This window comes from Centrocercus urophasianus, unplaced genomic scaffold, assembly GCF_019232065.1.
Source record: "Centrocercus urophasianus isolate 14NV4802_14NV808 unplaced genomic scaffold, USGS_Curo_1.0 seq_26, whole genome shotgun sequence".
In the NCBI taxonomy this organism is placed as follows: Eukaryota; Metazoa; Chordata; class Aves; order Galliformes; family Phasianidae; genus Centrocercus; species Centrocercus urophasianus.
Genome location: NW_024884822.1, coordinates 8,409,719 through 8,422,028, shown reverse-complemented (window position 1 = coordinate 8,422,028; position 12,310 = coordinate 8,409,719). Strand labels below are relative to the sequence as shown.

General features: G+C 46.6%; 1 protein-coding gene across 2 annotated transcripts; it reads right to left on the bottom strand.

Annotated features, from left to right (window-relative positions):
• Positions 1–2,293: 2,293 nt before the first annotated feature.
• Positions 2,294–12,160, bottom strand: LOC122164480 (ovoinhibitor). 2 transcript variants are annotated; one of them, XM_042826555.1, is made up of 17 exons: positions 11,956–12,160; positions 11,173–11,192; positions 10,228–10,364; positions 9,998–10,058; positions 9,594–9,727; positions 9,104–9,164; positions 8,104–8,240; positions 7,590–7,650; positions 6,817–6,953; positions 6,521–6,581; positions 5,370–5,503; positions 5,228–5,288; positions 5,036–5,110; positions 3,859–3,995; positions 3,406–3,466; positions 2,969–3,084; positions 2,294–2,486 (listed from the first exon to the last, which is right to left on the bottom strand). In XM_042826555.1, the coding sequence occupies exons 1-17, from the start codon at positions 12,143–12,145 to the stop codon at positions 2,441–2,443; spliced, it is 1,629 nt and encodes a 542-aa protein (XP_042682489.1). In that variant the 5' UTR covers positions 12,146–12,160; the 3' UTR covers positions 2,294–2,440. The 2 variants fall into 2 exon arrangements, with proteins under 2 accessions (XP_042682489.1, XP_042682490.1); XM_042826556.1 differs by lacking the exon at positions 5,036–5,110.
• Positions 12,161–12,310: the final 150 nt, after the last annotated feature.

The window sequence follows — 12,310 nt, the reverse complement described above, 5'->3', positions numbered from 1 at the left end:
TGAAGTTAAAACAACAGGGACACATGGCAAGAACTTTACCCATATTGGCTGTCAGAGCCAACATCAACAGAATCACAGAATCACAGAATCACAGAATCACAGAATCACCCGGGTAGGAAGGGACCTCAAGGATCATGTAGTTCCAACCCCCCTGCCTAGCAGGGCCACCTAACATACACATTTAGATCAGGTTGCCCAGGACCCCGTCCAACCTGGCCTTGAACACGTCCAAGGACGGGGCATCCACAACCTCCCTGGGCGGCCCGTTCCAGGGCCTAACCACTCTCCTTGTAAAGAACTTCCCCCTAACATCCAACCTAAATCTTCCCTCCTTCAACTTGGATCCATTTCCCCTAGTCCTGCTGTTGTCAGCCCTTTTGAAGAGTTTACTCCCCTCGTGGGTGTAGGTTCCCTTCAGGTATTGATAGGCTGCAATGAGGTCACCCCGCAGCCTTCTCTTCTCCAGGCTGAACAAGCCCAACTCCCTCAGCCTGTCCTCATAGGGGAGGTGCTCCAGCCCCCTGATCATCTTAGTCGCCCTCCTCTGGACCCTTTCCAAAATCTCAATGTCTTTCTTGTACTGAGGGCCCCACACCTGGACACAGTACTCCAGATGGGGCCTCACAAGAGCCGAGTAGAGAGGGACAATCACCTCCCTGCCCCTGCTGACCACCCCTCTCCTGATGGAGCCCAGGATCCCATTTGCCTTTCGAGCTGCCAGAGCACACTGCTGGCTCATGTTCAGTCTCTCGTCCATCAGGACCCCCAGGTCCTTCTCTGCCGAGCTGCTCTCAAGGACCACCCCTCCCAGCCTGTACGGGTGCCTGGGGTTCTTCTGGCCCAAATGCAAAACCTTGCACTTTGCCGTGTTGAACCTCATTAGGTTCACCCGAGCCCAGCTTTCCATCCTGTCGAGGTCCCTCTGAATGGCATCCCTTCCTTCCACTGTATCAACCGCACCACTCAGCTTGGTGTCGTCAGCAAACTTGCTGAGGGTGCACTCAATTCCCTCATCGATGTCATTAATAAAGATGTTGAAGAGCACCGGTCCCAAGACAGACCCTTGGGGGACACCACTTGTTACCGGCCTCCACCTGGACACAGAGCCATTGACCACCACCCTCTGTCTGCGGCCTTTCAACCAATTGCTTATCCATCGGGTCGTCCACCCATCAAATCCACTTCCCTCCAATTTGGAGATGAGGATGTGGTGGGGGACCATGTCAAAGGCCTTGCTCAGGTCCAGGTAAATGACATTGGTCGCCTTCCCTTCGTCCACCAATGCCGTCACTCCATCATAGAAGGCCACAAGATTAGTTAGGCATGACCTTCCTTTGGTGAAGCCGTGCTGGCTGTCTCGGATCACATGCTCATTCTTTATGTGATTGAGAATGTTGTCCAGGAGGATCTGTTCCATGATCTTCCCAGGCACGGAGGTGAGACTCACCGGCCTGTAGTTCCCCGGGTCCTCCCTGCTCTCCTTCTTGTATATGGGAGTGACGTGACCCTTCCTCCAGTCATCCGGGACCTCACCTGACAGCCATGACTTCTCAAATATGATGGAGAGCGGCTCGGCAACCACCTCAGCCAGCTCCTTCAGGACCCTGGGATGCATGCCATCCGGCCCCATAGACTTGTATTCATTAAGTCTAAGGAGGCACTGTCGGACTTGCTCTGCCCTTACAATGGGAAGGGATTTACCTCCTTGGTCCCCACATAGAGGTTTGGGGATGCAGGGCTCAGGGACGTGAAAAAGACTAGAATCCTGGCCAGTAGTGAAGACCGAGGTGAAGAACTCATTCAGCACCTCAGCTTTCTCTTCATCTGTTGAAGCCAGTTCTCCTTTTAAATTTACTGAAGTAGGTACGCCCGTTTTGGCCTGTCTCTTCTGGCCAATGTACCTGTAGAAGGTTTTCTTATTGTTTTTCACGTCCCTTGCCAAGTTCAGTTCTGCCTGCGCCTTGGCTTCCCTGATCCCACGTCTGCGAGTCCGGATGGCATCCCTGTACTCTTCCCAGGTGACACAGCCTTGTTTCCAGAGCTTGTACACCCCTTTCTTCACCCTCAGTTCTCTCAGCAGGTCCTTGCTGAGCCATGCCTGTTTCCTACCTCGCCTGCCCACTTATTCAGAAGAATGGAGACCTCTTCTGCTTCCAGGAGGGCATCCTTGAAGAGCAGCCAGCTCTCCTCAACAAAGAAGAATCAAAGAAGAATCAGTGTGCACCACTGTGTACCATGTTGAGGAGGAGAAAGGGAAAAAGGCATGAAATGTGACACTAAGGTAAGACAGATAAATGTTGCCAAGTGAGTTTATTCACCAAAAAGGTGTTTGGAGAGCTTAGAACACAAAACAAGCTGAAGGAGAACTGTTGGGGAACATTGGTCCATGAAGACTCATGTGCAAGGCAGGTTGTTTCTCACGCTGGACTCCAGTGCAGAGTTAACATGCGCTCATACTCACGAGGTTGAGAGTCCTATTGCTCTCCCTAGTGAAAAGAGAAGAAAGAATTAGACACAGAATAGACTTTGTGCTGCGGCCTTGTTCCTCTCCTTACTAGCCCAAACGTTGATAACACTGACGGAAGATAAAGAACAGTCTCAAAAGGCCAACTACTTCCTTTCATTATGAACATCAAAGGAAAGATGACAGGTTTCACACATTTGAAACACTCCAGCTAGTTTGGTGAAGTACTCTCCCCATACCCTGATGAGCTTGTGGGACAAAACTGTATGCTGGTGAAAATTAGAAAAATGTCATTGAAGTTAAATAAAACAGGAAGCCACATACAGATTGGCAGAAATGGGTGCTTTGCATTTTCTCTCAAAAAGCAAAAAAAAAACACCTTGCACAAGTCATGGTGCATCAGAAATGTCTAGCACACACCCATAAAGAATTAGTGAAAAACACCTTACAAAATCAACCCTGCATTTGTAGCAGTTACAGGAAGGGTTTCACTCCTATACTTACAGGTACGCATTGCAGAAGGTACACCTGTTGCCATATGTGTTGCCATCAGAGCCACAGTGGGGTATGTATTCCATGGTGCAGATGGGAGAGACTTGCTGGATCCCATGGCAATGTTCCTGCACACACAAGGAAGACATGAGTCTCTGCCTGGGATCAAACAGAATTTCCCCAGCACAAAGAGTGAAACTGGAAAATCACGGCAATAACCAACTCAGTTCCTCCTGGTGAGGAATGAGACCTCACACTATTCCTGTGCACTGCCATGTCCATTCCCAAGGGATGGATGGCAGATATTCTACAACCAGCGTGACGTTCCCAAAGGACCTCCCCAGGGCTGCACACTGCTCCCCCCGTTTTTGACGTGGAACAGAGGACAGTCCCCTGTGATTCTAACAGTCATCCTATCCAGCTCTTTGTTCCCATCCTTTTCCACTCGCCTTTGTTATATCCTCTTCACATCTTCCATTCTTTCTCTTGCCAAGATTGGTCCGCTGCTCCCTGGAGGAAGGAGAGATGGACGTTAGCAGAAACCCTTCCCATTCACAACCATGGTATAAGAGCACAACCTTGTTCCCATGTGGTACATGGGACATTTTCAGATTAATTAGCTAAGCATTACATGAGCAGCATTAGCAAGAACATGCCCTCAAAGACTAGGGATGTGTCTTATGGAATAGTGCTTTCCCAGGCCGTGAACCCCTTTTCTGGGTCTCTGGGGGCAGTGGGCCTTGATAAACACCCATCTCAAACACCAATCATGGCAACAGGGATAAGCAGTCAGGACCCATGCAGCACGAGGTTTTAGACAGAGCCCTCACATGTTACTCAGCACTCAGAGATGTGTCCAATCACAGCCATAGTGGATCCCCTGCAGAAGAACGAGTACTCACAGGTTGTGAGCGCACAGCGTGCATTCGCTGGCATAGGTGACGCCATTGGTAGCACAGACTGGATCGTAGATCATGGTGCAGGCCATCAGCTCCCTGCCATCCTGCATTGTGGAGGTTCTGTACTTGCTGCAGTCAAGCTGGGAGACAAAGGCAGCAAATACTCTGTATAAGGGAACTCAGGCACAACCCCCCTGCTTACGCCTCTGCCTTTCAAGATCTGCCACAGGATGGGTTATGGTTATGTATTGACTCATTCTTCATTGAAAACTATCAATTTTCTGTCACAGCCTCATGCTGGAGAAGACTGAATCAAAGCTTGAAGGCGCGTATCACTCATTCAGCTCTGCATTTATCATGATGCCCTTAGAGCTTGCTGAACAACTGGGACACTGCAAAATGCAGCTCGTAAATAATCTGCAAAACAAACTGCTATGATTTATGCACTTCCTGCAAGAGAAGCTCAATGTGACCAAGGAGTATGTCATGGCCCACAGGAATTGAGGAGATGTGCTGACATGCCTTTTGTTGCAAGGGGCTGGTTCTGTGTGTTGCAACCAGCCAGAAGGACAGACAGCAGTTCAAAATGATTTATGCCATTTGAAGAACCGGCCTTGAGTTTTAGCTATCCCAGTTTCTCCAGTGTGAGCTCTTCCTCAATGATTTATGCATCTTGGTCTGAGCACAGAGCATATCCAGGAAACAAAGCAATGACATTTCATAGTCTGTTTGTATAGAAATGAAATATCTGACTCACAACGTTGACTCTTTCAAACACATGATAATGAGATGGCTTTGTTTTTCTATTCCCCAGTGAGCGTAAATAGTTTAGAGCAAGCCACATATAGCTTATCTGGTATTTTTTACAAGATTCATTGTTGGTATACATTACAGTATATCACATTTACAATAAAAAGTAAGAGGGGCTTGAATCCTCTGATACATTAGGTATAAGCATCCAAAATGCAGGTAGTTTTCTAATCTTTGTAGAACATCCCTTTGCACAGCACAGGTATCCAGAAGGCACCAAGTACCTGGAGGTGCTCTATGTCCCTTTCCATACTGCCAGAACAGATAGCTACACTCCCATGGCAGGTATGATAGGCTGCTGTGGGAAAGACATTTCTTCCTGTAATGCCTTAAATCATATAAGCTACCTGTCTCATAACTCATTCCTCACCTGTCTTCTTCTCTTTCTTTCCCTGACTGCATGCAGAAAATGCACAGCGTTCCTGCTGCCAGGGTTGATGTTAACCTGCAGGAAGGATGGCAGCAGGAGGGCACAACACAGCATCACCAAAACCAGCCAGCATTGTGCATGTTAGGCAATAAAGCATCACCTCAAGATCCTGTTTTCCTATCTATCACTTACCTCAGGAACTTCCTCTCTGCACCTCCCATCATGCTTTTTGGCAATGCTGGTTCCTAATTCACTGGAAGAGAGAGAAAACAGAGTTGGCAAAGCTCGACACGCAGCCATGGTGATACATGAGCGGATGACCTGCAGGGCTTACATGTTGTGGGCACACAGAGCACAGTCGTTGCTGTAGGTGACACCGTCAGTGCCACAGATCTCCTGCAGGATGAAGGGGCAGGCGGCAATGGCTTCACCATTCTTACTATTGCCCAGGTACTGGGTGCAGTCAAGCTGGGGAGAAAACAGTAATGATGCTGAGTCAGCTGCTGGGAGACAGACTGCTTCTCGAGCCACAGGAAAATCAGGGTTGATATCAGTTTAGTCTCCCATTATAAATGAATTAATTGTAGTTGGGTTTGGTACTGTTTGCTAACAAAGGGAATGCAAAGAAATAGCAGACCAGAAAGATAATCTTCCTTATGTAGTGTATGCCCCAAAACAAGCATTATTCGAAGGAATTTGATATGAGGAGTTCGGCATTACGTCTGGTTTGACATTAGGTCATGCCTGACTTAACTAAGCCTTAGATTTTGTTTCTGCATTTTCAAAACAGCAACAGGAAACTGTCCCACCAGCCTCTGCTGCAAAAATCTTCACAGTGTTTAAAAACAGTTCCAATACTTGAGGATAAATAAGCAAGTATCTACTGACAGCACTGGAAGTCAGTCTACACTAGAGAAACTTCTGACACTTCACAATTGTTTTGCATACCTTCCCCTGTGTAGTATCTCTTATTACCCACATTCCCCACACATCCAAGAGCAAATTATAGCAAAGACAGCATTATAACAGCGTGTCTTTACTATAGAAAAGGTACAGCATTCCCTTGAGATGCACGAAGTTATTTTCAGTGTTTTAGAGCTGCTCTGCATAAGCAGAATAAATGTGCTGAGATATTATCAGCACATATTGTTACCGTGCATGTTTATAGAGCTATTTCTGCATGCATTCTGTGAGCAGCCTTTTCTTGGCTGACCACAGTATGAAAATTTTTTAACCTGTCTGCTGCAATGGGAATCCCAGCACTGAATGAGTACACAGGCATCTAACACAGCTTCTGCTCTTCCTCTCCTACTGTGCTAAAATGGGCTCTGACATTTCCCTCCAGAGACCTGCAGTATTGGGACACTTCGTCACCCAAGTCCTGGCCCATTCCCCTTCTCTGTGGCCTGAATGGACAGACCCTGGTTAGCAACCTCTGCACCCACAAGGCAGGAATACAGGAGACAGCACTCATCTGACACTTACCGGGGTGCTACGCTCCTTGCATCTTCCATCATGGCTTTTCTTAACCTCAGTCCCATGTTGTCTGAAAGGGAGAGGCTGTCATTAAGGAGTGTGATTTCTAAGCAGGAACAGCCTTCTCAGGTCTACTTGTAGCAGACCCATTCTCTTTTTCCTCTGCACAAATGCCACAGCCCTCATAGGATGCTCAGCTGTTAGCTGGCTCTCCCACAGCTCCCTGAGGATCACATCAGGGGGAAGCCATCTGAAGTACTAACATGACTAGTTGTTCCAAAGTAAGTCTTGTATGCTGCACTTACACATTATGGGCACAAATGCCACACTCATTGTCATAAGTAAATCCGTCTGTGCCACAGACTGGGAGCAGAATCCTTGGGCAGCGCACCAGGAGTTTGTCACCACCGATTCTTCTTGTTGGGTATTGATCACAGTCAATCTGCAAGAAGTAGAAGTGTCAGCCCTGGAAAAGTCCTTTTTTCAAAGACAAAACTTAGCATTGCCTCCTGCTGCTCTCCGTGTCTTTTATGCTGGGATGCTGAAACAACACTTGTGCTACACTTCAGTTCTCTCAAAGTCAGTCTGAGTCAGCTCTGCAGAAACTCTCTTATGCCCAGGAGGAGGTATATGGCACTGTATAATCTGTCAGATGCCAAATCACCAGGGCAAACAGCTCAAGCAATCCCAAATGCCAGTGAGCTTCACTTCTGATCTAAAGGGGTCACAACCTACTGAAACAGTTTGCAAGATATGGCAAAAAAGAAAAAAAAGAAAAAAAAAAAAAGATATATCATCTCCTTTTCATTCTGCACTACAGAATCAAACAAAAGAAGGCAAGAAAATAGTAAAGGACTTTTCTGGCAACACATTTAGAGATGATCCTTAAAAGAAGACCTAAGTTCTTCCTGACCAACTTCCACATTGTTTGCATGTTGGATACATGTTGGCACATCCCAGAAGACACGTGCAGAGAGACAGGCTTCAAGCCAGCTCATTTGCAGAGTAGATGTGGCCTCAGAAAATAGTTCAGTGGGTTGAGGCAAGGGGAGAAATACACCTTATGTTGTATACTCACATCAGGAATCTCCTGCCTGCATTTTCCATTGTGCTTCTTGCTGACATGGGTCCTCTGCTCTCTGAAAGAGGGAGATAAAGTTAAGTAAGCAGACACTTTAGCTCTTGGTTTAAGCACTTGCATGCAGAATGAACCAGACATAGCCTAAAGCAGATACCTAACAGAGGGCTTCGGCCTCTCCGGGTGATTGTATTGATACAGCTACATTACTCTGCTCGTTAACAAGCTCATCACGTCTTCTCATGTTATTTAAAGCAACATTCTGAACTATTCCTTTCTCTGCTCAGTCACTGCCCAGCCCACAGACTAATCCAAGGAGCTGTGTTCTGAATCTTGCAGATTTCCCCTCACGATCACGAAGAAGGCATCAGAACAAAACGGTAAAAACAACAACAAAATCCAGTTCTTAAGAGACTTGAAGAAACAGGCATAAGCAGCAACGTAGAAGGAAGCCTACCAGCATGGCAAAGTATTGCTGGCTACTTTGGAGGTGTGGGATATGAGCAGCACTTACGCATTGTGGGCGCAGATCCCGCATTCATTGTCATAGGTGAAACCATCTGTGCCGCAAACCGGGCTCAGGATCCTTGGACAGGCTACCAATGTTCTGCCATCCTCAGAGACTGTGGATGGGTACTTACTGCAGTCAACCTGTTGAAATAAGGAGAATAAGCCCTCCCAGAGCCTGTGCTATGCGGGAAAAGTCAGTGTAACACTTTTCCGTTCTGTATTCCAGGCTTCCTAGTTTTTGTGACAGGGAAAGCCCTAATACATTAACTAAATTATCTATCAGAAATGGCTTTCGGAATGCTACCCTAATTCTCTGGGAGACAAGAAATAGCACCTCTCTTAGAGAACAAAGCCTTCAGGCAGAGGATCATTACAGACTTTTCAGTCCTTTTCTCATCAACACAACAGTCTTGAATTAGGTGGGAAATATTTTTCAACAGCTGGAAATCTGATTAATACTGTTTTGGTTTGTGTTGGTTTTTCTCCTTCCTTCTCCAGTGCTGTGATTACTTAATAATTCAGATTCCCTGCAGTTAAGCATGGCAGCTGAAGTGATAAAGGAGGAATCTGTTAGAAAACGGGCTCCCTGCATCCCAGAATTTTTGTGCTGCAATGTACAAGCTTTTCTTCCTGAGGCACTGGACTCTTACTCCAGTATAAATATACAATAAGCTATGCCCTATAAATATGTATGCTTGGCTCTCTTATGAATCTCACTTTATCTAACAAAGCTACCAGCACTGGAATTTTGAATGCTTGTTACAAAGGGTGGAAATGCTTGTCACCTCCAGAGAGAAACCTGCCAATCTGCACAGCACAACTCACAGAAAATCTGGGGCCTCTTCCTTTGCTGCTTTGTTTCAAAAGCCACCCTCACCAGGCAGGAAGCAAGAGCGTGTACCAGAACCCCTGGCCAGCCCTGTCATACATTTTCTTAGGTAAATCAATGGGATTCTCTCTGTTAACAGCCCTAGGAGATGGATTTGTATTTCTATTACACTTACTGAGCCAATCTCCAGCTTGCATTCTCCATCATGCAGTTTGGAAATGTTGGTGCGATGTTCTCTGAAAGAAAGAGCTGTTTTGGTTAGGAAGCCCTGAGAAAAAGCTAAGATACTCAGGCAAGAAAGCAAAGTTGCACCCATCATGTGAGGCATGGCTGAGAGGTCTGGATGCAGCCCACAGGTGGTAGCAACCACTCATGAGCAGAAAATGCATGGTATTTCCATATCATACAGCACTGAGCAACACTTTGATCTATTCATGCCTCTGCTGTGGGTTGTCCTCTGTCTTTTTCATGATTCCCTTCATGGGCACAGACTGAGAATGGGGAAGAAATTTGCAGCTGGCTGGAGAATTACAAGTAGCCAGCTTCAAAGAGTCTCACAGTAACGTCTACCCTAAAAAAGACTTAGAAAGTGTTTTACATAAGTGTTTCCAAGAGACTTAGCTATTTCTAATTACCCAGAAAGATGTTCTACAGAAAAGACTTACGCATTATAGGCGCAAATCCCACATTCATTGTCATAAGTGAAGCTATCTGAGCCACAGACTGGTTTCAGAATCCTTGGGCAGGCTACCATGACGTTGCCATCTCTTACAACTCGGTGGTACTGAGTGCAATCAACCTGTAAGAACAGCAGGAATGGAAATAAATAAGTAAACAAGTAACAGGCTGAGCAGAGAGCTGTGGGTGCCCCATCCCTGGACGTGCCCGATGCTGATTTGATTGGAGCCCAGGCAGCCTGATCTGGTGGGGCGCAGCCAGCCCAGGGCAGGGGGGTTAGAGCCCAATGATTTGTAAGGTCCCTTCCAACCCCATCTGTTCCTTGATTCTATGAAATAAAATTCTTTGCGGGCACCAACAGAGCAAGACCTTGTCTTCCCGTTGGACTTACTGTAATGTGCCTTGGCCTGCACTCTCCATCATATTCCTTCTCCACGTTTGCGCTGTGTTGCCTAGAAGGAAGCAGACCTGTGTCAGAGATTGCAGAGAACAGCCACCACCCCCGGCTGGAGGTCAGCACCCTGGTGCTAACTCGCATACTCCTCCACACAGCCCACATTTTGGGGACAGAGCCCTCAGTTCTCCTGCCCCGCAGCTCCCCTGGGCTTCCACAAAGCTCACCTGTTGTAGAGGCAGATCCCACACTCGTTGCTGTATGTGGAGCCATCTGTGCCACAGACAGGCTTCAAGTTCCTCGGGCAGGCTATCCAGCTCGTCCCATCCTTGCCAATGCCGCCGGCATACAGACTGCAATCAACCTGTGGAAGCAGCACAACGTCAGCCCTAGGGTCAGCGCCCACAATGAAAGGCAGCCTGGCAACCTCCTGCCACCCACAGCTCCAGCCAGGACAAACACCTGAGGCATCATTTGGAATCTGTTCAGGCAGTCAGGAGATAGGAATCTTCTGATCACGCTTTCCTGCAGAGGACTGGGGGAGGCATGACATGAAGGAAGGAGAGCTGTGGGTAAGACAGTGCCTAACGAAGGCAGCTGGTAATTGGGAGCCTGGCCATGCTCCGCAGCCGCTCAACTCAAAATCTGATCTTTTCCAATCACACTGCAGTCTCTGGTGATTTGCAGGAATCTCATAACTGCGTAGGAAGAACCTGCAGACAAATGCACCACACAGACCCTGCTGCTTTCCTCGCTTTGATATGGGTATAGGCAGGAACACTATACTGTATGTCTTACTGTATAGAAAAAGATACCAGCATCATGTCTTTGATGCTTTCAAGCTTATCATCTTAAGACAGCTTTCCTCTCAAGGAGGTAACTACTGCTCCTTGACTTGGACTAACTCAATTATATGCAAAAGTTAACATAATAGGATCACATAATTCTTTCTTTCTTCATTTTAGTTCATGAACAGAAAATAGTATAAATGGGTGTGTTTTACTTTTTCGTGACTTGGCAATATCATTCAATCATGCACTGGCAAGTATTATTTGAGCAACCAGGCTTTCGTTAGATTAATCCACTTGCGCATCAGGTAATTATATACTGTTCTTGTTTGACCAGAAGCCTGGAATAGAAAAGAATAAATGGAAAAAAAATCTGTAACTCACCTCAATTCCAAAGGTAATATCTAAAAGAAAAGCGGAGACAGAAAACAAACACATATTACTAATATGCAGAGATGTCATATGCAAATCTTTTCATGAAACAGTTACATGTAGAGACTGTCGTTGATTGGCTTATTGGGTTTAAGAAAATGCAATTTTGCATTATGCCAGTGGTGTACATTCATAACATGAATCAGAGGTTATTAAATGAAGTTCCATTGCACTTTCAGTAGGAGGCCACGTGTGTTAGCCAGTTCTTAAGATGCTTCAGGGAAGAAATGCAGGTATTTTCAAGCCTGCACTGAGTTTAAACTCTTCTGCAAGACTTTGTATTTGACTTCCAAGAGCTCAGACATGCACATTTCAGGTGACTGTTGACCACTAGCACTGTCCTTCCCACAACAAACTTCTCAGTTACAAGGAACAACACAGAAAATTTACAGATGATACAAAATGCAGTGTTTGTGTTGCTTACATGGACACAGATGCCATTTCACACAGCTTTGCTTCGCTGTTGTACTCAGTGCTTCCACGTGCAAACTCCTGCCCTGCACTTAGCACTGCTCCCTCAGCAATTTGCTCCTATAAGCCATGATGAAAACAGTCGCCTGTATAAGGTTTGCTGAAGCCTGGATCTTGAAGTCTAGTGTTTTGTTGTGCTCTCAGAAAGAACATTCCTTCATGGAACAAGTTCTCTAACACATTACTACACCCAAATACTCTCACAGATAGCCTAGTCTCTCATCTAGCTATAGTCACCTATGTGGTATAGTAGGAAACACTCACCTGCAAAGCAGCAGAGGGCCAGAGCCACTTGTACAAAATGCTTGGCAGTCCTCATGGCAGAGCGACTCGATGCCCACACAGCTTGCTTGCTCTCAAAGTGGGAGAGGAAGGGCAGAGGTAACAGCAGGAATATATAGCGTGTTGTCATATCAAATGGTCCCACCTTGTGATGTAACACCCAATCTGTCATCAAGACGGGAAGCCAAAAACGTATTTACCCAGCTCAGGGTTTCTAGCTAATGATTGACGTGGGCACAATTGCCAGGAAGGGGCCTTTTGTGTGTCTTAAGGGGAGCCAGGGAACAAGGAACATCCCATGGCCCCTCTGCTCCCGGATCTGCCCCGGTGTGCCGCA

Bases quoted from the DNA above. Each gene is read 5' to 3' on its own strand.
- LOC122164480 (XM_042826555.1), bottom strand. From the start codon at position 12,145: ATGACAGATTGGGTGTTACATCACAAGGTGGGACCATTTGATATGACA. The intron at 11,193-11,955 runs GTGAGTGTTTCC...CTTTTCTTTTAG, and splicing joins GGCCCTCTGCTGCTTTGCAG to ATATTACCTTTGGAATTGAG. The intron at 6,954-7,589 runs GTGAGTATACAA...TACTTCTTGCAG, and splicing joins GCAGGCAGGAGATTCCTGAT to ATTGACTGTGATCAATACCC.